The 24,248-nt window shown below is 41.4% G+C and overlaps 1 protein-coding gene across 4 annotated transcripts in view; it reads right to left on the bottom strand.

Moving 5' to 3' along the window:
- LOC307043429 (A-type potassium channel modulatory protein KCNIP2-like) overlaps positions 1-24,248 on the bottom strand; it is a 188,481-nt gene that overhangs the window by 57,638 nt on the left and 106,595 nt on the right. The window contains exon 1 of one of the 4 annotated variants that reach the window (XM_079687871.1): positions 13,479-14,013. The exons of the other annotated variants lie outside the window; for them this stretch is intronic. Within the exon in view, the coding sequence (XP_079543997.1) occupies positions 13,479-13,566 (88 nt within the window). The 5' untranslated portion in view covers positions 13,567-14,013. Of the gene's footprint in view, positions 1-13,478; positions 14,014-24,248 lie in introns of those variants that run through there. 4 annotated transcript variants of the gene reach the window in all.

Genomic DNA, 24,248 nt, shown 5'->3' with positions numbered 1-24,248 from the left:
CCAGCAAATATACTGCACTGTTTTTTTTGTTGATGTAGCCTGCCGTGCCAGCTTTGAGTCCCTGCATCACCATGGCATTATCTGCCCCAAAACTCATGCAGTTGTCCCAGGATATGCTACGTTTCTCAAGTTCATTGTCAATGAGTTTGAATATGTTCTGCCCAGTAGATGCCTCATGACACTCTGGCAAAGATAGCAGTACTGTCAGAACACGCCCAAGTCCTCGATCAAAGTACTTCACAACAAGAGGATACAGCTTACAGTCTCCATAGTCAGTGCTCCCATCCGTGGCTAGGGAGTATGGAGCTGTCCTCATTGCCTCCGTGATCACAGACGCATCCTCCTTGGCAAGGGCTCCAACAATGGCGCTGCTCTTTGTGCGACCAGACCCATACTTTCCTGCAATTGCAATCACAAAAATATTGAATTGTATTATCATGATTATACTCTAGATTACACAGAATTGCAGAATTACAATCATGATATTAATCCTCTGTAGAGTAAGTTGGCCTAGGCTATTTTTTTTTCACCTTTACATAAAATGAAAAATGTTTATCAGAATGATACAGTATCAGTATAAATTAGCAATCATTAATTTGCAAGATTTAAATCAGATTATCAACCAGGGCAGTACTGTAACTGTTTTATATAGGCTAGTCTGTACAGATTGTAGAGTGTATTGTGACAGTATACAGATATAAATCTATGCCTATGAATGCTTGAGATGAATTGAGGCTATTTGTCATTTGAGCCTTACCAGCGATTTTCGAGTCCGGAAACATCTTTTTCACCAGTGGCCCGATGTGGTCGGCCACCGCGATCGGGATGTTGTGTTCCACCAGAAAGTCCACAGCGAGCACTTCGGCATTTATGACACTGGTGTCACTGTCAACCGTAAAGAAGCCCGCGATGGGCCTTGTAGCTTCCACTGCCGCCTTGTATGACGTGTGTTTAGCAGTCCTGGTGTGCTTTTCAACGTCGTGTCGGCCCCCATGCCTCACGCTAAAATCTGCCTTACACAACATACAGTAAGCGTGGAAGTCGTCCAGCTTCGACCGGGTGATGGTCGGCCATTCTGCGTTATATTCTAGCTTGAAGCGCTGTTCAGAAATTCGCCGCTTTTTCGGCGGAGGACAAGTACGTTCACCATCCATTTTTGATAGACTTCAACTGACAGCTCGCTCCGCGATTTCGCGGGCATAGTGTATTCACGAATTATCATTGGTCCATTAGAAATTAAGATAATAAAAACACAACACATATGTTAAATTATATAATGAAATAAAACAGATATTAATATTTTCTACTTATCTGTGCTATAAATGTAATTTTTGTATGATTCCAATTATCTTAAATAATTTTATAACCAAAATAGCTGAATTTGCTCGTGACCTGTTCAAACCAGTCTATGGTTCAAACAGAGAGGAGACAAGCGGGGTAAGGCAGCAAAGAGCGGCGCCTCACGTCAGATTGAGCAATCCCTCACAAACTGGATTAAACGCATGCCTTTTTCTCTCATTGTCTGTGAAATGTTTGTAGACACTCGTATTATGTCCTTTCTATCCATTGAGTAGGTAATGTATTTTAGGTAGGCCTATGTGTTGTAGTCTTGCTGATCTGACATAAACCCGCGGTGAAAAAGCAGAGGGGAGGCAAACAGTAGGCTATCTCTGTCTCAATGAGGAGGGCGTGCGAAAGCCTGGACACTAGACTCCATTAATCACTTCACGTCCCGATTTACTGAGATCATTGCTTGAGCTAAAATGCTTGTTTCATACGACGGGACAGAAGATAACTCGATCGACCAGTCACAGTGTGATTGTCTATGTTAGACGGCACGCGCCGTTGAATTTAAGAGAAAGGCTAGCGGAGCTAGTGAGAAATTAGCACCTCCTGTATAATGCCTCCCTGCTCTGTAACAAAGATGCTAGTGAGGAAATATCCCCTCCTGTATAATGCCTCCCTGCTCTGTTACAAAGATGCTTGATGGTTTTACCCCGATATATATATGTAACAGTATGTAACCATAATGATTTACCCCGATGAATCTGCCGCAGGTGTTTTAATGTTTAATTACCATATGTAAGGGTTCGTGCACAGAGGGGATTGTCGGGAAAGAGATGGCTGTTTGAGGAAGCTCCCATTTATTAACATTTCAACAAACAAGTTGCATATTTGCATAACGTATTCAAGTGTTAGCATTTATTGCAATAGTAGCTACAGAACATGTACTGTGCTGTGTAAACTGTACTGTATCACATAGTGTTTCAGACACACAAACTTTTCAACTTTCAAAATTAAACGGTGCGCTCCCAGCGCACGTACCGGCAGTGATCTAGAGCAGCGGTTTTCAACCAGTGGTACGGGGACAAACTGTCTCGCTCTCGTAATGTCTGTCTGTCTTGCTCTCGTTCTGTCTCTCGTACCACTCTCGGTTCCACTTTTACTTTTGCGCGCTACCTGTCTCACTCTTTTCCGACCTCCAGCTTTTCCTGCTGGAACCCGCCGCTTAAAGGTGGGGGTCCGCGGACCGGCCATAGAGCCCATAGAGTTAAAGGTGTTGGCCGTTAGCTGTAAAAATCCATAGATTAGCCGCACCGTTACATAAGCCGCAGCGTCGAAAAATGGGAAAAAAGGCGCGGCTTATAGTCCAAAAAGTACGGGTATGTTTTAATATACTCTATTGACTTCACATATTTTTCACATAGGCCTATCTGACTCTGAAAGCCAGCTACGAACCTCACCGCACGGCACTGGTCTACATGAATAGAATTCTTCATCAACAGCGGGAGCCAAAACAGCATAGCATCCTGGTAACAGTAGTGAGGGCATTACAAAAAAGAAGTACAGCCGATCCTATTGGCTCTTTGCCAACGCAAGGGACGAATCATAAAACGGCTTATATGTGAGCTTTAGTGCTGGTTGGATGTCAACACATGCACGAGGCTGCCAGCTCACCGATTCATTTTTCGATTTGTTAGGTAATGCGTAGGATATTCAAGTCAAGCGTAGCGGCGTAATTAGGGCCTGGAAATCGTATCTGCTACGCCAAAATCGTGTATGTTGGCAGCTCTGCCTCTTTCAAAATCCATTGCATCCTATTTCATTGATGCTTGTCTGTAAGGGAGGGAGGGAGGGAGGGAGGGAGGGGGGTGGGAGTTGGGGGTAAACTGTCTCTTTGTTGGTACCTTGTTCCACAGTATTCAACTGTGTATCAATCTCACTCCATGTAGGAGGTGTATTGTATGTCTGTTGTGCTCAAAATCTCATAAATAAATCATTAAAAAAAAAAGAGGCTGTTGAGAGGTCCTGTATTGTGGAAGAGAAACCTTTCAAGGTTCTCACTGAACATTGATAAAGAAAGAGGACAATACTCAGACGCTGAAAAAGAGACTCATATATGTTAAACACAGTGGTGAGCCGTGACTTTTATACCTAGACCCTCTGACCCCCACCCCTTCCCTCGAAAAAAAAATAAAAAAGTCTTATTACGTCACAGCGTATACTTCAGCGGAATATCAAAACAATGGCCCGGGGTGCAAAACGCATCAATGAAAGCGACCCTCTAACACACAAAACAACACCTGTAAATAACCCAATTTGTGATCTTTGAAATTGAAAAGGATATTGCATTGTGTTTGTTACTTTCGTTGCAGTCTTAGGTGTAATTTGGCATGGTTTTATTGTGAAGGCGAGTTTACGCTGTTGACAGGAAATTATTGTTGCTATGGCAACAATAAAAGCTTCACAGCGGGCAGAACTTGTCATAAAGTCCACGATAATAAAACCCACCTATTTAGAGGGAAGATAAGATTGGTCAATTGTATTGTCGTTTGACATTACTCTCTCGTTCATTTACTATGAGGCGAAGTCCCTCCCTTTCCGGGGGAGCTCTATGGGACCTTATTTCGGAAAAATTATGTATTGAAGTCAATGGGGATAGAAAGATTATCTTTCGATTCCGATTGAATTGTGCCACGAATTACACATATGATGTTTGTCAATTTAAGAGATAATTTTGCAAGTCAAAAAATAAAAATGCGTTGTAAAACTGTGAACTAACACTTTTTTGTGTGAGAAACCGCTCAATGAACTACATCTCCCGTCTCGCACCACACACCAAGATGGCCGTCACGTTAGCACATTTAATTTCTTTCTTTCAGAATGAGGCGAAAAGTATTAAACGAGGTGAAAATCACTACAAGTCTGGGCATGTTGAGAGCTCTAGATACACAAAAGCAGGGGCGGACTGGCCATTGGGAATACCGGGAGTTTTCCCGATGGGCCGGTACCGAAGTGGGCCGGTCGGACAATTCACTAGCACCCATTTTTTATAGTCTTATATTTCAACAGTTTTACGAAAAACTGTGACTTTTTTGACATGGAAATTATTTTTTAAGATTGACAAACATCACATGTGTAATTCGTGGCACAATTCAAACGGGATCGGAAGATAGTCTTTCTCTCCCCATTGACTTCAATACATAATTTTCCCGAAATAAGGTCCCATGGGTCGGAAGTAGAAGTAGACTTTGCCTCTCTATAGCTGGCCCTCTGTGAATTCATAGCAGGACCACCAATCAGCTCCTATCTCGCAGAGACGGCTAAAGGAGCTTCTTTCATTTAACCCTTCATATTCAAACAGAAACTGAATAGGCAGATTCGAAGGATTTATTTATTTGGAAATGTTATTTTAAATACAATTAAATCAAGTTATTTTGGTAAAACTAATGAAAAATATAACTAAAAAAATATATTAAAAAAATATATTAAAATATATATATATATTTTTTAATGTTTTTAAATATTATTTTGCAGAATATCTTAGGCCCTCAGAGAGGCTCGCCACTGATTAAACAAAACTCTGTTTCAATCTTACTCTGCACCTGTTGATGACACCAGGGGGGTATACTACGAAGCTGGTTCAACCTAACCTGGATATGTTTGAGTTAGCCGGTTGGCCTAATCCAAAACATAAGCTCTCGCTAAACGGTACTACGAAGCGGGTTATCAAGTGGATCGCTCAAGCCAGCCGTGTCCTATCTAGTTAGGTGCGCGTTCACATGAAAGGGGTGGTATTTGGAGCATTCGACCAATCACAAACATGGAGAAGCGTACTGACAGCGCAGCGTCATACTTCCTGAATGAAAAGTCAACTATAATATTAGACATATGAAGAAGTTAAACTTTAAACATGACTTAAACACTTTATCCAGGATCAAAGCCACATAGCTGCACCTGCAAGGTGAATACATCTGGTAAAAGAAAAAGTGTTTGAATGCGTACATTAACAGGTTTATGATATCACTGCCCCGTCTAAGACACGAGTGGATCTGACTTTACTTACATTTGTCTCGAGTGTTTCGTCAACTTAATGTGTTGCTTAAAATAATACTTCTGCATACAGTATGTGACACTGTAACGGCCCCTACACACGGCGGCGTGCGTTGCCGCTTCAGCCCATTTACTTTGAATGGGGTGACGTCACGATTCACCGAACTGCATTGTGGGAGCAAAGCGTAGCTTCTCTCGCGGTGCTCGCTGCAAAAGTAGAGCAATGTTCTACTTTTGCCGCCTCGACAGAGGCGTCAGCCAATCGAATCATATGCCAGTACAAGCTCTAGCCAATCAAACCGCGTGCTTGTGTGTCTGGGGCGGGAGATTCATGTGATTGGTTGTTGGTCGAGTTTCAGCCCCCCCCCCCACCGGCAAGCGACAACGCACGCCGCCGTGTGTAGGGGCCGTAAGTGTTGCACGGCCAGATACGGCTCAGCTGACTCAAATAAGGAAATATGATACATTATGATGTGATATGCCGCGGACTGTACTTAATGTTACTCTGATCCGGTTACTTATGTTGTGGCAGATATTTAAGTAAGCTTTCTTAACGCTAATGTTTTAATAGTCAGATTTCTCTGAACATGGGAAGTGATATTCTATTAATCTTCACGTTCACACAGTCGGTGATTTTTGCCGGCCGTCTTTCCTGCAACGGCAGCTTTTCTGTATTTCCTTTCTCCTGTAATATGACTTGATCGCTTTAAACTCCGCACACTGAGCTCTGATTGGTCAGCAGGCAGTGCTTTCACTGAGTTGAGCTCTTAGCCTGCAACCTAACCTGCTCCGGGGCAGGTTAGCTGCACAGCATAAGTTACCATGGAGATCTAGCCTGCTAAAAAGAGAACCAGCTTCGTAGGACCGGAAACCCCAAGTTTTCCCTGAAGTTAGCCGGCTAAGCGAAAATCCTGCTTCGTAGTATACCCCCCTGCTGTTACAGCAAAACAACTTCTAGTTCTCACAAGAAACAGAAACACTCCTGTATGGCCATACTAATGCCTATCCCTTAAATATATTGTCCCCTGTACCAAAACATAGAGAAATTTAGCCTATGGTTTTGATCTTGGTTGTACCAGAAGGGTGAAGGGAGAGCAATTCAGATACTCAAAGAAAACAGGCCTTCATAATCATGCAGTTTTTTTAATAAGATGGCATACTGACAAAACCTACTCAGGTGTTCCACTGCTGCTACGTCCTGCCTGCTACACATACATATGTCCAACTGGTTGAACCAAAGAGTTTGTTCAATTGTCCATTATTAAGAAGCAACTACCACAGATAAATCCTAAAACAAGTGCAAATGCAATTTTATTTTTTATTTATTTCTAACTGCAATAGTATGCTTTATACTGCAAAATAAAAATTATGATGTCAGCTACATCCTTATTTGAACTACAAAGTTAATTTATTTTTGCCTGAAGAGCCAATTTCAACAGCCGTTAAAAAAAGTCATAACTGACATTCTGGATACTGTATGCTAAAATTATTAAAACCCATTCATTTGGAAAAAAATAAATGCTGCTTCACTGAAACAGTAAACTAAACTAATTCCTAAGGAGAGATTTTCTTATGCAAATGTGTCAGAAGACAACATTCTTACCCTGTAACTGTCCTGATGACAGTTAAATCAACCACATTTCATATGATTGAGGTAATATCTATATTCTGTGGACCTCAAATACCAAACCAACCAACAACGCCTTATACATTTCACACAATAAAAATAACTCTGGTCACATTTTGAATGTATTCACCAATCCCAGTAAGAAAGTCAATCCTTATTAACCCTTTACCTTCAATTTCTACAATACCTCTCAGCACAATGCAATGCTTTTCCCTTTCACTCTCTCGCTGCCACCCCCTCCACTTCACACCTAGTTTTTCCCTCTTCACCCCCCCCCCCCCTCCCACACTAAGACTGCTGCTAATAGGGGTTTATTTTTAGCGTGTGCGAGGTGTGTGTGTGTGTGTGTGTGTATACACATGATGGATGATGGTGATGTTTCACCTCTCTCGTGAGTGGGAAAACGACGAGGGAGGGATAGATGAAGGTGAAGGGAGCAGAGGTTGAAGGGGGGGCAAGAGGCCGGCTGGAGAGCTGTTACTAATGCTGCCCAGGAAGTGTGGAGCAGAAGGGTGTCGGGCTTTGACAGGGACAAGGCTTCCACCTGAAATCCCCGCTGGCACAGCAAACTGACCTACAAGCAGCTGAAGATCAACAGGCCGCTCTGCAGCAGGCCAACGAGTTCTTCTCCCGAGAGATGGAGGATGACAGGAGCAGGCTGTACCGTCCAATTAGAATACAGCTAGCACCGGCATTAGCTCCAGGCGAGAACTTCAATTTAATCAAGTATCTTTTCTAGCTTCTTGTCTTTTTCCCTGTATCTCTTGAGAGGATGTCAGAATCAGAGGTGAGAAGCCTGTTACCCGCTTCAAATCATATTAGAAATGAATATGAGTGCATACGCCACACTGACATAGAAACTAAAATACCTTACGGGAAGAGCACGCTCTGACTCAATCAGCCTGGGACTGAGCCAAATGTGGACAGCATGGAGCAGACTAGAGCTAAAACAGTGGGATTCATGCCAGAGGAAAAAAAGGATAAGGGATCAAGCAACAGATACACAGAGGGATTATTCAGCATATACGAGTGCACAAATATCTACAAACCAACTGTCGCTTCTCCTTTAATAAATTCATCTATGATGTCACTGCATGTGCATACAATTGGAAGCAGGTGCTAGACAGAGATGTCATGTTTAAATATAGATCTTCAAAGAGAAGCCTTTTTCTGCTCAGTCTTCGACCTTGAACTTCTAAGGGGAGTTTATTTTTAGGCCACCTATTTTATATTGACTGTGAAGGTAAGATTCAGAAGGTGTCAATATCTGGCGGGAATAATCAGCAGGGATCATTTAAGTGAGAATCTTCACGTCTGACGACAACACAAGTGTGTTCCTAAAATGTAAAATGTGAGCACTTTTTTCTATCTTTTTATTCAATATTATGATATTTTAGTTTATGAATTAGTCGATTATGAAATGACAAAACTGTTGTCGCAACTTGGCTCTGGAGCAAGTAAAATAATAATCTCAAATGAAATGGAACAAGGCTTGTAAATTATTCCAAATGTATCCCTCTGGTTCTGCCAAGCAACTCATATCTACCGAAACCCGAGGCTAAAGCACTGCTTCCCGCTGTTTTTTATATTGCCTATATTGCATTAATATGATACAACAAAGGGGTAGGGATTGGAGCACCATGAGTTATCCTTATGGAAATGAACAAACTCGTCCCACTGTGAGTGCCATTACCACACTGTGATATGTCTTGGTACACGCAATGCACGCAAAACAACACACCCACACACACACTTTAACCCCTGCAAGCATATGTTAGTCAGAGTTGACAATCAGGCTGCCTGTGTTTTATTCATTGAGCGAAAAAATAATGTTTGATGTACATTTTAGTCAAAAGTAGAAGAAAGTAATGGACGGGAGAATAATGATATTTGTCAGAGATGAGAGTGAGGGTGCAGAGTTGACACTGTTAAAGTTAATCAACTCTACAGGGGCTTGAAGGGGATAAGTTTAGATGAAAGATTAAAGAATTCTTAAACAACGGTTTGTAAAATAATTTGTTCTTCAAATGTCTAGCAACACTAGATATCAATGTGTGTATATGCAAGGAAACGAAGTTTGAAAGCTTTTCATAATAAAATACAAAAAGTAACAGCAGAAGTAACTTATAAACACATAAAGCTCAGCATCTGATGGGACCAAGGCTGAACATATTTTATTCATAGATGAAAGGTTGATAACAAAATCTCTTTGGTCAAAACAACAAGTGAGCAGCAAAGAGAACCAGCTTCAAGGTACTGAAACTAAAAAACAGCCTGTAGAAAAGTATGTGTGTTGATGTGTGTGTGTCCATCTGAGAGTGTGCAACATGCCACAAAAAGGTAACTCACCACATGTGGGAGGCAATGTGAGGTTATTCATTAGTATGAGCGAAAACCGTCCTGTTTCTTTTAGAAAAATGTCAACACCTGTAATAAATGACTCCTACTCCTTTGAGGGAAATTAATGTCAACATTTATTGGTGCTTATTTGCAAACCATAAAGTGCAGGTGAAATTTTACAGCAGTAAAATATGAAGGTACAGTGGTAGAGGGTGCATTTCATTAAATGGATAAATCACAGGAAGCCGTTCTCTGCAACACGAGATCTGGAGCACCTGAAGTGAATTGATATGCAGTAATGAGCAGCATGTGCTCATTACACAACTAACAAACCCATTAATCTTTAGATATGAAACTGTGTTCAAAGACTATTCATCACAAGCTAAAGCAATATGCAAGCCAAAGCAACATGTGTGTGTACTGTGGACCAAAGTTGTTTGGGCAAAAGGTGTTGCTGGTTAATTAGATTTGAAAATGTGTCATCGTGAAGTGACTGGGAAACATTAGTCATTTAGCAAAAATAGAACCGGAATGCATTTAACTGTCAACGCTATGGGGCTGTTAACATGATTAAAATACACCAGAAAATGTTTACTCTTGATATAGTGATTACTGGTTATGAATAAGGCAATGCAAATGAGAGTTTTTGACCTGTCCAACACGGGTTTTACTACAGTTAGGTAAGCCAGTGACAGAACCACTGGTTATTTTTCACTGATTCAAAGTTTTACACATTTCATTTATTCACCATGGACTATATGTTATTCGTACAAAATCAATCAGAAACTGGGAAATCATCAAATATATATATTGGATATGCAAAGTATGTAAAAGCATCACAAAATGGACATATTACATCTGTTTGTCATGTGATGTACACCCAAACAAGTGTTGTACTCGTGCTGCATCATTAAAGCCTGATTAGACCTCTTATCAGAACATCATGGGCATGTTGAGACTGGTTTGAACTATCCTCTGTCTTACTTTTCTGTACTACTTACTTTTGTTGAATTATTGCATTGAACAACTTGAATACTGTTTTTATGGGACATCATGAACTTCCCAGCATTGCTACACCCACATTCATCTCGCAGACGGAGTGGAGGGGCTACAGGAAGAAGACGGAGACCTGAGGTGTCAGCTTTGGACTGTTTAAGTTCGATAAGGGCTCGTCTCAGGACAGATTAGGGCTCACAGAGATTCTGTACAGCAAAACAAATAAAACTTCAAAGACTGAGATTCTGTCATGCAACAGGATGAAGTGGAAAGAGAAGACAGTGTGTGTGCAGTTGGTGTATTTCACTGAAATATGAATGTATGTATTTGTGTGGGTATGTGGGAGAGCAAACAAGTGGAACAGTATTTAATTCATTTTAAATTCACTTAACAAAGCTAGACCCACTATTAGGTAAATCGACACAAATAGTCCTCTATAGGGCAGAGAACAAGAGGAGACACACACGCGCGCACACACACACTCAAGCATGGCCTTCTTACCCTTCCAGAGGCTAATGAAACAAACTAATTAGTGGGCAGAGTAGGGGCAGAAGGAGGGTGACTGCAAATGAGTGTCATCAGTAATGTTCACACACAGGAACACCAACAAGCCATTACCTGACACAATCAGGCTTTAAGCATTGTGTAGGTCCATGAAGGGGTTGGCAGGGGGTTCTGATTATATTTATAATAGACACGACTAATTAAAGACATTAAAGCATAACCGGAAAGATTGGGAGGAATCAAGGCTAGGGGAATAAAAACAAGAAAAAAACTGAAAAATATTTCAAACACGGTCTACTGATTTTATCCACCGAGCTGGAATAAAAACACCAATTAACCCGGGGCTTTCTTAATGTCATGTGACCTTTTCTGCATAGTTTAAATAACCGTTACTTTCATACACAGTTTGAAGGCAGAGCAAATTGTTCCCCTCAATGCCTGACTTAAATGGCACGTCCCTGAGCACCTTGCCAAAAATGCCACAATAGCCAAATACCAAACTCTGAATGGCCTTGATGAAAACCCTATGTAGCACAGCCTTTACACAGTTCAGCCCTCACTGCTCCACCGCACTGAAGCAGACCTCTCTCTCTCTCTCCGCCATTGAAACAGACAAACAGGAGCCAGTAGTCATGGTAACTCCATTCTTGGTAAACTTAAGGATGTGTATGTGCACACACACACACACACACACACACACACACACACACACACACACACACTAAATACTTCATTGAGTGGAGCTGGTAAAAGGGCTCAGGGACTGTGGTAGCTAGTCAGATGTCTGAACAGAATGGTTATTTTTGCATACATTTCCCTGGGTGCTATTACAAGTAAAACAAATTGTAAATTATTGATTTACTTTAAAAAAAAAAAAAAAAAAAAGAAGAAGAATGCCTATTTGTGGTCATGCTGCTCTGATGTTTGTATTCACAATGACCAGTTATTGTGTTGTCATCTACTGGTATTATTCACAATGGCTATCAGAACTAACCTCCCATAGTATTTTGACTTGTTGTACTGTAAAGCAGTCAACTCAGGCACACAACTATTTTTGAGGAACATCATTCCTGTGATTTGAGTAGTTTCACTAAAGCACTACTTTTACTACCACAGCAAAGAAGTGCATTGGGCTTTTATTGCACCTTTAAACTGTATTTTTTATAATAATATCAACATAATTCTTTTTTTTTTATTCAAGCCAATAACTATGCATTTTTAATATATATGCAATTACTACATTGCCACATTTTGGAATAAATACGTATATGTTTCACTGTCCAAACACAGGGACTGAATTGGTTATCATATCCAATGTTATTGTTTTGATACAATGTAAATGGATTATAAAGTGTGCGTGTGTGTGTGTGTGTGTGTGTGTGTGTGTGTGTGTGTGTGTGTGTGTGTGTGTGTGTGTGTGTGTGTGTGTGTGTGTGTGTGTGTGTGTGTGTGTGTGTGTGTGTGTGTGTGTGTGTGTGTGTGTGTGTGTGTGTGCGCATGACCATTACCTGCTTTCAGAGCATGAACAAGAAGCCCTGCAGATGTCAAAGTCTGAGGAGATAACGAGGGGAAAAGCCGAGGTGGATGTGAGCGGCACGGATGTCAAATTAGCATTCACACACTGCTCCATTGACAAGGTCATCTAAACAAGGCTTTATCTCCACCTTCAAGGATCAAGTGGTGAGATTCAATAGAACCAGCATACTCTGTTGTGTCGTCCCCAAGGCAAAATGAGCAGCTATCCAAAATCACTCAAAATGGGTGTAAAGCTTGGCAGCAGACTATCAGGCAGGGTCTTTCTAGCAAAGGACGCTTTATTCAATCAACACTAAGCTCAGAGCATGAGGAAAAAAAGATGAAGACCTTCTAAGCATCGAGGAAAGATTTAGAAGGCGCTTATTCAACTTTTTTTCTTTTCTCAGCGCACACAGATTAGCATTATAAAGTTGTGTGTTAATGTACAGAGAGAGCTAGAGAGGAGGATGGAGGAGTTGATGTCATACTGAGCTATGACTGTAGGGCTGGATAAAAGGATGAGTGCCTTTCTTCCACTGAGAGTTGTTCAATGAAGGTGGAATGCCACTTGCTTCTAGAGGGCAATCTGTTTGACTACTACTAGATAGAGAGAAAAGGAGGAAGAGAGGATGGGAGGGGGTCAAAATGCAGGGAAGAGTGAGCTCCTTCAACCCTAGGAGACTAATTCCCACTTTGCATACTGACCATTTCATTCTTATGCATAGGAACGGAGCAAAGTGACAAAAACATATACCCACAATCATACATACATACGAACACATTATGCAGAGGATAATGATGAAGCTGTTTGATATCTACGCTTTGTATGGTCACTGAAGATGAAACGAAGCACTCAGTCGTACTGTACACACGTGCACATAATTGACAAACACACACACGCGCAAACCCAACTCGCGCAGTCACGCTCTTTGGAACAAATGTGCTTGTTTTGGTTTTATGCAAATAAGGAGGGCATCTGCTCTACCATCATTTAGATAGAAAAACAACTCAGCCATGGACACAGGACACCAAATCATCAGCAAATATCAGTAAGCCCTGCTATAAACACAACAAACTCCAGTCACTTTGCTTCTGGACTGACGAAAAAACAACTCGGCCGTAAAAGCCCTGGGGGTGAAAGTGGAAGTTTATGGGTGCCTACCTTGAGTGAGTGTTCCCATGAGGAAGTGGTAGAAATAGCGAGCCACCTTGGTGAGCTGCCTCTTGCACCTTTTCCTGCACTGGCTCATCTTGGTGCAGCTGTGGTGGAGTGGAGGTGATGATAGTGATGACAGTGATGGTGTCAGCTAGTCTGCCGAGGGAAGCTCTCAAGGTAGGAGGAGGAACTGAGCACTGTAAGTGTATGAGTGTGTGTATGTGAAAGTCTGTTTGCGGCTGCCTCGCTTCTCCTCTTCACTCACCCTTACTCTTTCCTCCCTCTCCTGTCCTCCCCCTTCTCTCTCTCTCTCTCTCTCTCTCTCTCTCTCTCTCTCTGCTCTGCTCTTCTCTCCACCTGTAGGGCGCTGGCTGTCAATCAGCCAGCAACGCTCTGCCTCCTCCCTCTCACGTTCTGAGAAGCCCCTATCTGGCCTCTCATTGGCTGAGAGCGAAGTGTGCCGGAACATTACGGACAGGCGCACATGCAAGAGTGTGTGTGTGTGTGTGTGTGTGTGTGTGTGTGTGTGTGTGTGTGTGTGTGTGTGTGTGTGTGTGTGTGTGTGTGTGTGTGTGTGTGTGTGTGTGTGTGTGTGTGTGTGTGTGTGTGTGTGTGTGTGTGTGTGTGTGTGTGCAGTATACTACGAGCAGACTGGCCTGAGTGGCAGGTGGTGGTTATTCTCTCTAGCTGCACACTCTTACATCTTCTTGATGTTTTTCCTCCACTCGAAGCTCATAAATGAGACAGCTTTTGAGGGTGTGTGTGTGTGTGTGTGTGTGTGTGTGTGTGTGTGTGTGTGTGTGTGTGTGTGTGTGTGTGTGTGTGTGTGTGTGTGTGTGTGTGTGTGTGTGTTTGAGCCAGCAGGAGGTTCAGTAAAGTGACAGAGGAAACAAAGCAAACCCATTAATTAGCAGCACGCACCGTCCTTCTGTGTATATCCGTCTCTCGCCTGCTCATTAATGGTATTCATAACAGTGAGGAAAGAGAAGTAGAGGAGGCGGAGTGTAGGAGCAAAAGTGAAGCTACATGAAGAGACAGGTAGGGAGGTGGAGATGGGGCAAAAAGGGGAATACATAATTCATATATTTCACTCCTTTCTCCACTGTGGTACAACTTAAGAAGAGAGAAACAGCCTGACAGAGGAGAAAGAGAGAGGTTGTCGGACAAATACTGTCTCCAGCAGCTGATGAACGGATTATTTCTTGCCAGCAGGGAGGAAGGAGGAAAGAGAAGAGGGGGAAAGGAGGAGTATTTTGCTAATTGTGTGGCACTGAGAAAGAAAGGTTTTTATATAAAGTTGTCATCCTTATCAAAATGTCTAAATGTGACCACTAGTCACTTAACAAGGAAACACACTCCTCTTGTTTCCCCTGTTGATGCATTATATTGTTTCTCCCTCACATTACCCTACTAAACGGCTGCCGCTCCACCTTTATCCTCACTCCTTCTCCATGATGTGGAATTAAAAGTGATTACCGTTACCACAGCAACCCCTGACTCCATGGATTTTTCTGGTAGTCTGAGTGGCAGATGCACGCACACACACACACACATCTGTCAGTGTCTTAGGTCAAAGAGAAAATCTATCAAAAGTCAGGCAGATGCTTCCCCTAAACGTTCTTGTTTTCTTTCTACAAGCTCTGTACTCTCATTCTCATTAAGGAGTCAAAGAAAAGGGTCAAAGTAAAGGTGAGTGTTTGACAGCGAGCTGTTCGGCACTCGATGCACCACTGTAAGTCAGAGGAAAGAGCACTGACACAACCAAGAAACACAACAAGATTGTGAGCATGTGGGAGGCCAGATGGGAAAGGTTTTTCTGACTCAGTACGAGGATTACTCACTAATGAATAACGCTGAATCATGACTCCTTGGTTCAGGGATCTATAATGATTCAGGTTGGGATTAACTCCCATTTTATTTCAGCGTGAATGTAGGGATTAGCACATTCCTACGTTGCTTACTGCAGGTACAACTCTGCAATTTGTGAGTGGTTCCTATTGGAAACCTGTCAGTTCAGAGTGTCAATAATCATTAGGCATCATTCAATAACCATTAAGAATAAATGTCTTCCTGTAACCCACCAAGGAAATAACCCTTTGTTGTTTTATTGACATCTGTTGTACCCCCCTCCTTCGGTGTTCACTGAACAACAAATAGCGTACCCTGCATTTTTCTATTTTATTTGATACCCTCTTCTAATGCTTCTAAATACAATGGCTTGTTTCCTATAGAAATACCTCCACTACTGAGTTATGTAATGCAACCGGTGTTAGACTTTAGTTTGGATGTTACAATTTCTGCATTTGCACACGGCCCTGACGCACAATGAGATTCATCATTATAAAAATACAGGTGTGGACCATTCTTCACTTTAAGAACATATGATGAATACATCTGACATTCTTAGGACCTTTCTCAAGCAAACAGTTAAGAGGAACTGAGGAAGAGGTGAATAAATGAGAAAACATTCTATATTAACATGACTACTTGTATGTGAGAGGGCTAATAGTGTTGATCACAAGAAATCTTGGCTGTATTGAGTTTAAGCTTATTTCTTTACAGGCTGCATCATTACATAATTCACTCTCAACCCCCTCATCGTTGTTTTTGGCCACAGTTAGCAGCTGTTTTTAGAGAAAAACCTCAGAAATCCATCCAGCTGTATTTGTCTGCTGCCTTCAGGCCCTGTCTTCATATACTGCCAGTATACTTCATATCTGACTCTGACAACATTTTATAGAATATTAGCTTATCCATACCGCATAGCTCAACACTTATAGCAGATTTAATAACATTTCCCCAGTGAGGAACACAATCCCAGATGACATTTATAGCCAAATATAAATGAAGTTGTAAAAACGCAAATTATACTCATAAAAGAGAAAAAATAATCCTAAAAAAGTCTATAGCAGTTTTATAGATAATGAAGGAATAATCATATACGCATTTGAGTGATTCAAAAATACTTATTTCAACATTGATCACACACTAAAAAAACACAATGTCGTTTGAGAAAGACAGTGAGAAGATCCATACACCTACTGAACTGAAGAAGAACTGAAGTGAAAGATTGAGTAATCAGTGCAGCATGAAGGATTACAGACGTGCAGTGGTGACTGTTATATCACTGTTAGGGACTCTGAACTGATCTTTGGTTTAAGGTGAATCCGTATGTCAGTCAGTCTTGATGATTCTGCCATTAGCACAATAACACCCGGCTAGATATTTATTAAAAAAAATTAAAAAAGTGGTGCATTTGTTTCAGTTCCTCCTCACAGTAGTCAGGCTATTTCAATGTGTTTTAAATAACAGTTTGTGTGACAGAGCTTTATGGTCAAACACCAGAACAGCTGCTTAATGAGCTGCAAGTAGGAACTATTGAGGGTGTTTACTTTACCAACTCATGTTACCAAATGTGTTAATATAAAATAATTTGAATATTTCGGTCTTTTTATATTTTAACATCATGTAACAAAAATGAAAGAAAATACAAAGTAACTATTCCACTAATTGTATAAAAGTTATGAATGCCTCTATAGTGGATTGCTCAAATGCACTGTTCATTCTAAAATGGCCCTACTTTAACAACACTGTTTAGGTTACTTGTGGAAATGTGGAAGTTGGAACATATATGAAACAACCAACTTAGCGACAAACTTATGAGAAATGTCAACTTTAAAGTTTTTGACCATGATTGTGACTCAAATTTGAAGTCAGAAGAAGTGTTGTCTACTCTCAAAATATCACCTGTCACTCAGACACATGTCTTCCTTCCAGTAAAGCTACATAACTAACACCAACATTTCAGCTCTGACACTGTGGGTGAGGTAAAACATGTCAGACCCTCTCACCCACATATTGGGTAGCCTGCAAAACTGATGTGCCGCCAGCAGAGCCAAGCAGACAGACAGACAGAGGGGGTACAATTAGTGTCAGGATGAGCTGATGGTTACCAAGTATGAAGATGAAGATTTTTAACAGGAGGGTATGGGGGAGGGGATTAAAGGAGTGGAAGGAGGGGTGTGGCTGCTTCAGATAGACAGATCTGCATGTGTTGTTGTTTAAGAAACTTTGACACACGTCCAGGATTTGTACCAATACTCCCAAGCTGTGTGTGTGTGTGTGTGTGTGTGTGTGTGTGTGTGTGTGTGTGTGTGTGTGTGTGTGTGTGTGTGTGTGTGTGTGTGTGTGTGTGTGTCAAGTCTTTCCATCTAGGAGTGTGAGTCACCACCACCAAGATGTCCAGAGTGTGAATCCACACTGTAATCCATTAACAACTAACACCAAGAAACACAACAAAAACAAAGAGCACAACAGCTGACACGGAAAGCCCTTTTAGCACCAATTATCAGCTGACAATACCTTTTGTTATAAGTGTTGATGTTTTAATTGAGGCGTCAATAAAATGCCAGCAGCTCTTAATTGTGTTCATTCAAGGTCTTAAAATAGTGCCAGTCTCAAAATGTCAGTAACCAAAAAAGGGGGAAGTACAGACAGACAGGGAGAGAGTGATTGGATCCATCATTAAGGTGGAGACCCTGGAGGCCTCAGAGCTGTGACTGTCAGAAACATCATCAAGCACACTGGATATCTGGGTCTTTTTCTGGCAGGTCAACTGGAGGATCAATCTACACGACTGTCAGATTGACCTCACCTGCTTCCCCCTTTTCTTTTTCTAAACTAAGGTTTGTCAGCTGCAGAGGGAAAATGTTATGAAAGATCACATTTGTGAGTTTCGCAGAATGTCATAATGATTTTTTTCCAGATTTGGCACTGTGCAGCAGTCTGTGCAGGCTGCCATATGAGCACAAATGCACACAGGAATGTTGGAGGGCAGATGTGACACTGACACTCCACTCCACTCAAGTCAAGTGTCTGGCAAAAACACGTGCACATACACACACGTTTGTTTTTAATACTATTTATGTGGCAGGCAAAGACACCAGCTGGTGAAACCCACTCAACAGTCTATTCACTGTGAGCATGTGACTTAGAGAGAAGACAGAAAGGGAGGAGCGAGAAAGAGGCACAGGTGGAAGCACTCGGCTTCAGGGATGATCAGTTAAGCCTTAAAGTTATCACAGAGCTCAGACCAACGCCTGCTCCATTTTTTTGTTTGCCCTCTGAAGAGTTGTAAAATACAAGCAAGTGGGGATTGGACGTGGATTATAAAACAGCATGTATATGAAAGTTCACATTGACAGTGTGCAAGTTTGGCAAAAGATAATCTGTGTGAGCTCAGGTAGTGATTTAAAGCTGCTGATTGTGCTGGTTTAAAGATAGAGGTCAAATTAATAAGGAATGTTTCTTAATTCAAACATCCAGTAATAAAGTGATCTAAATAAAAGCATGTGCCAACTTGAATTGAGGTGTCAAGACTTCCCACTTTTGCAAAGAATCCAGTTTTTTTTTATGTTTTATGTGTAAACTAAATAATGATGTTCTTCCCTTCACCTCATATAAACACAGATTTCAGATACTGAAGTTAATATCTTAAACATGTCATCTGATAAACATTCATCTTAAATTATTTTAGACATGCACATAAATCCACCCTAACACTGTTTTTCCCTCTCACAGAATATCACTTACTGTAGTCCCACTTGTATATTAGATTTGCAGATTTCTATGATAGCATCATTCGATTCAAATGAACATGAAAGCAGATGTTGGGGATGTCACACATTTACAGTGAAACAGAAAATAATGGAGGGTAACTAAACAGCTGAATGAGCAAGGCAATCATCCGTATCCATGGGGACGTTTTCTGCTGAGGAGATTGGGTCCAACATTTTACCTATTTGTACCCTCTCCTTTGATGTGCTGTGAGAATTCTGACTTTATATGGAATAACACTCCATAGTGAAGCTAAAGCGGTGGGGTTCAAATGAAAAAAACATCAACAAGATTTTGCCTATAATTGAAGGTTTACAACCGATAATCCAGATTGTTGGAAATGGAAATGATGATTTTCTCCAAAAAAAACGTACTTCACACTTTTAAAAACCTATAATGTGCTTATATGATATGATGCAGATCTATAAACAAATATCAAAAGGATAGGTCCAAGAATCGAAACGCTCACCTAGATGAAGTCTATGAATAATTGATAAACACAACCCAAACATCACCCAAAGATGAACTGACAAGGATGGCAAACAACAATAAACAAACACAGTTCAATAAGGTAATAAGAGAGCACTTACAGTCTCCATGTCTCATCCATATTGATAATTAACAGAAATATACTGTTTAAACATAAATGAAATAGTTTATATTATTTATTTATAACTTTATTTCTATGGAATAAGCTCCATGGCGCTGCTGCCATCTGCAGGCAAAAAGCAAAGCCACGTCTCCAGGAGCAGGCATCGCCCCGAGGGCAAACAGATGGACTGTGAGAGCACAGGGGGAAATAAACATGTGCAAAACTTCACAAACACACTCATTTACATTCAACTTTACTGGAGTCCACATAGGAAAGAGGAGGTGTTAATGAAGCTGAAATTCTAAGTGACTAATGATGCATGACTCTTCCAGCTGGGAGAGAAATGTGACTATAACACTTCAACTTAATTACTAATACATATTCCTTGAAAGCTGTTCTAAAGATAGGAAACTATGGATTGGAACATAATTAGTTTGTGTATGTGTGTGTGTATATGAACAAATTTGCCCATGCGTGATATTTAGTCATCTACTGTATGGATTAAAATGCTAGTCAGTACAGACCTGATATTTCTTTTCTCCATCCCAGCAGTGACCACTAGCGGACAACATTTGAAATGCAGAGAAGTATGTTCAGAAAACTGCAAGAGTATGACAATAAAAGTAGTAAAGTCCCCACCAAGCAAAGCCATAAATATTCTGATATACCCTTACCGTACGTTAGCTTATGATCTGAAATCTCCTAGTTTAGATTTGCAGGTAGAACTCCACCAGAACACGTTTCCTTTTCCTTTGAGTGTCTGCATTCACTGCAAAACTTAAAATACAAACCATATTTAAACACATACTTCAGATGACAGAAGGCCAGAAAAGGCGACTGGCACTCCATATTAAAAACAAAGAGAGTGGTGTTCACTGTTGTGTCCAGAGACTCAACAGTTGGCTGTACTAAACAGTGTGGACCAGTAGAGGGCAGCTACAGACCAATAAACACAGCTACTATAACTCTCCCTCAAAGTAAGACACTTGTTTCTTCCTGCATTTTAGGAGACGTGTCCAGTATAATGCCCTGTAAGCTCATAACAAAGCAGGAAAATACACATCATATTATACATGCCAATACATTATACATTGAACCAATGCATTTCCTAAACTCTGCATCAATTATGAAGTGGGAACGGTTGGCACCCGTACAAATTATGAATCAAGTAGAACAAATTGTTTTATGTATTGGTAACTTCCTATCAAGCTCGGCGAAAGCAATTATTTGGGTTGACTTTCCTTCGATTAATGTCTGGCGCCAGTTTATGCCCGTCTGATTTGATATACAGTTCATTATTCCGTCTGCAGAAAATATAACAACAGTGTAATTGAACCACTAGGAGAGATGGAGGGTAAATGCAAAGATATTTCATGGTCTGTACCACCAATAGCCATGTTTTTTTCTTTTTCAGATTTAAGGATCAGACTTCTGCTTTGGTGTTTGCACTGGGCATCACATTGGTCTGTCAATCTGTATCCGTTCAGCATTGTGATGGTGAACACGAGCTGAAAGGTCATGAGAGGACATGATGTGGTCAGGGATTCATACAGAGGAGGAGCTATCAGATAATACCGGATTTAAATCAGTGGGATAAAAACCTGTCGCTCTTGTACAAATTCATCTTTGGCCTCATTTTTGTAAATAGGAACATAACAACACATAAGTCTCAAGCCATGACTCTCTACATTAAAGCTACACAGACACTGTCTCTCCTATTGTTCTAGGATTGTATTCCCAGTGGGAGTTCCTTAAGACTCCTTTGGATAAAGCCAGGGATGAAGCAAGCACTGTGTGAAGGATGAAGGAAGGAATTGGGGAAAGACCCGGAGGAGACAAGACTGACAAATGAACAGTGGGAGATTAGAAGAATGGATCACTGGGCCAAGAGGCCTACAAGTAACCCACAGGGGAGATTATGTGGCATTCACAATGTTTTTATAACCAGCAGAGGTTACAAAAGAGCAGCAACAAATCACACGCTGCTACCAGCACTTCCTTGAAGGCATCACACATTCTGCGAGTGACAAAAGGTCTCTGATATTCCTTAAGTGTCGACGTAAACTCTTGCCATCACGTTGCCTTTTTACATCCTGCTCCACTCCTGTTAACATGTTTTCTTCTAAGTCATGACGCTCTGTATTTCCTCTGAAGCCTATGTCTCCTTTCTTCTCGCTGTCACACCCAACCTCAGGCTGCTTGACTGCTGCCCCCCCCTTCACTGCCTCTCTCCCTGCCTGTCTGAAAGCAGGCAGCAGGTGTTTAGTGACTCCCAGATCAGAGAGCCTCGGAGGGAGACGGAGCCCCTCTGAGCCAGGCTGCCTGTGTAGGAGGAGGAGAGAAAATCTATGCTTCCATTTTCGAGTGTGTCTGCGCTCAGCCCACAACCACACCAGTTCAATGTGTGCATGTGTCTTATCCATGTTAAATGTTCCTGTGCTTCTCTTAAGCACTTAGAGAGCAGTGCTCTTTTTCAAGAGCCATGTGAGCAACTTGCTGCTGAGTTGAGGGGCCACTAGAGAGAGGCTGTGTGGGTACACACATGCATCGACTGAGATAAGAGAGGGAGTTAAAGAAAAACTTAAAACAGCATGGCTTTCAACTTGTGGCTGGATGAATTTGGAGTTTCCTTTGTTCCGTTTGTTGTGTTAGGCATTTGTCTGACATGGTGCTCATAGTTGATAGGATAAGTGCACCTTTCATTTGTGTTACGGCTGCTGCCTTCCTGGTCGTCTGAGTGTTTTCAGCTGTGTGTGTTCTATGTAAATGAGCTGTGCGGTTGCCCTCCCGGCATTGGCTGCCATCTCCTGGTCCGCCCCTGAAGATTGCGATTGGAGCACGCCGGGCCCGACGCACTCCAAACGCAGTGCACAGCCGGCGCACACCTGTTGGAGATGACTACAAAGCTTGGGGACAATTATCATTCTGGAGGCTCTGTATGTGGACAGATGCCTCTCGCTACTTGCTCTGTGTTCTGGGGTTAAACTTGTGTCTAGAGTAGGTTAGTTAGAGTGTAGAGTAGCTTAGTTAGTGTTTAGAGTAGTTTAGGATTCTGTGACGGTTGCCTTTAGTTTAGCTGTGTTTTGTATAGATTCTTTGCGTTAGTTGTACCACTTTTAAAGTGAGGTTTTGTTTCGTTCTTTATTTAGTATATTAGTATTTATTTTCCCTGTATGTCTTTAGACTCACCTTTTAGAGTCCTCCCTTAGTTTGGTTGCCCATTTGAACTTGCGCCTTTGTGGCCTCTATTTGTTTGTTACTTAAACCGGTGTTTTTGGCTCTTTTGTTTGTTCCAGGATGCATGCCTGCCATTTTGTTTGACCAGCTATTTTAAATAAACGCTTATAATTTATACCAATTCCACTCTGGTCGTGTTGCTTCCCTTTGATTCCCCTAGCTCAGAAGGGAACGTAAGAATTTGTAAGAAAAAAAGGAAAATAAAAACTGCATCAGCAGATTTGTTTCCTTTTAATAATAAAAAGAAACTGTCATGTTAAAATACTTAACCTGTTTATTCCCCTTCAATGCATGAATGTGCTTGCTTTACAATGTTTGCTCACCATACATGTTTTACTCTGCTATTTTCTGCACCCCCAAAACGTACAACTTCTATGTTTACACTTGTCAAAAAAAGAAAGAGGAAGCATTGTACTATAGATGGAAACCAGTAAAACCAGTAAAATATGGAGCTGCAGATGGTGAAAGAGGCCGATAATATGGTCTGTTTTTTCTGCAGTACTACTTCCCGAGTACTATTAAGTATTATAGTTAAGGATTGGTCTTTTGACAGCAACAATGTGGTAAATCGGATGATGAAATCACAAACAGCTGGTGAACATTTCTGACATTTCAAAATCCATCTGATCATACATTAGACAACAGGGTTATGTAATTTCAGCAGAAATCTGATCCATTTCTAAAATTAATTTCATTCGGGTTTAAATCTGGAGCTGCTTCGCCCTCTGCTGGTGAGTTTAGATTTTTATTAATTAATGAGCACAAAAGAGTTTAGGATACCGTTTAAGTTGACATGGACCACACATCCCTGGTTGAGGCATAGAATTGTCCTAAACCCTTTTTGGTGCCCATGTCATCAATTTGTGTGTTTCCTCTTCACTGCCAGCCTCTGTTAGCTTCATGGCTTAACCAGGGGCTCAGTATGGTGAGTGTGATGAGGACAGCTGCTGGGTTAAACAGCCCATCTGTATCTAAATGATATAATCAGTCGTAATGGAACAGGGACCCATCAGTCCCATTGCTGTCAACCATCAGAGGACAAGGGGTCACCTTCAGTGTGATTTAGGCGCGCTCCATCTGATAGGAGAGACTCGCCTGTGTAACTTCCATATTTGTGTGTGTGTGTGTGTGTGTGTGTGTGTGTGTGTGTGTGTGTGTGTGTGTGTGTGTGTGTGTGTGTGTGTGTGTGTGTGTGTTGTATCAGCTATGGATACGGTGTCAGGAGTGTCGTTTGTCTTTCAACGAACTTCAAGCTACTTTCAGATCAAGTTCTTTGTTGTGGCACAGAGATTTGAAACTTGAAGAGTCCATTATGCGAGAGTTTACAGAAT

The sequence above is a fragment of the Notothenia rossii genome, assembly GCF_949606895.1.
Source record: "Notothenia rossii genome assembly, chromosome: 6".
NCBI classification, from domain to species: domain Eukaryota; kingdom Metazoa; phylum Chordata; class Actinopteri; order Perciformes; family Nototheniidae; genus Notothenia; species Notothenia rossii.
This window is presented reverse-complemented; position numbering and strand designations above follow the sequence as displayed.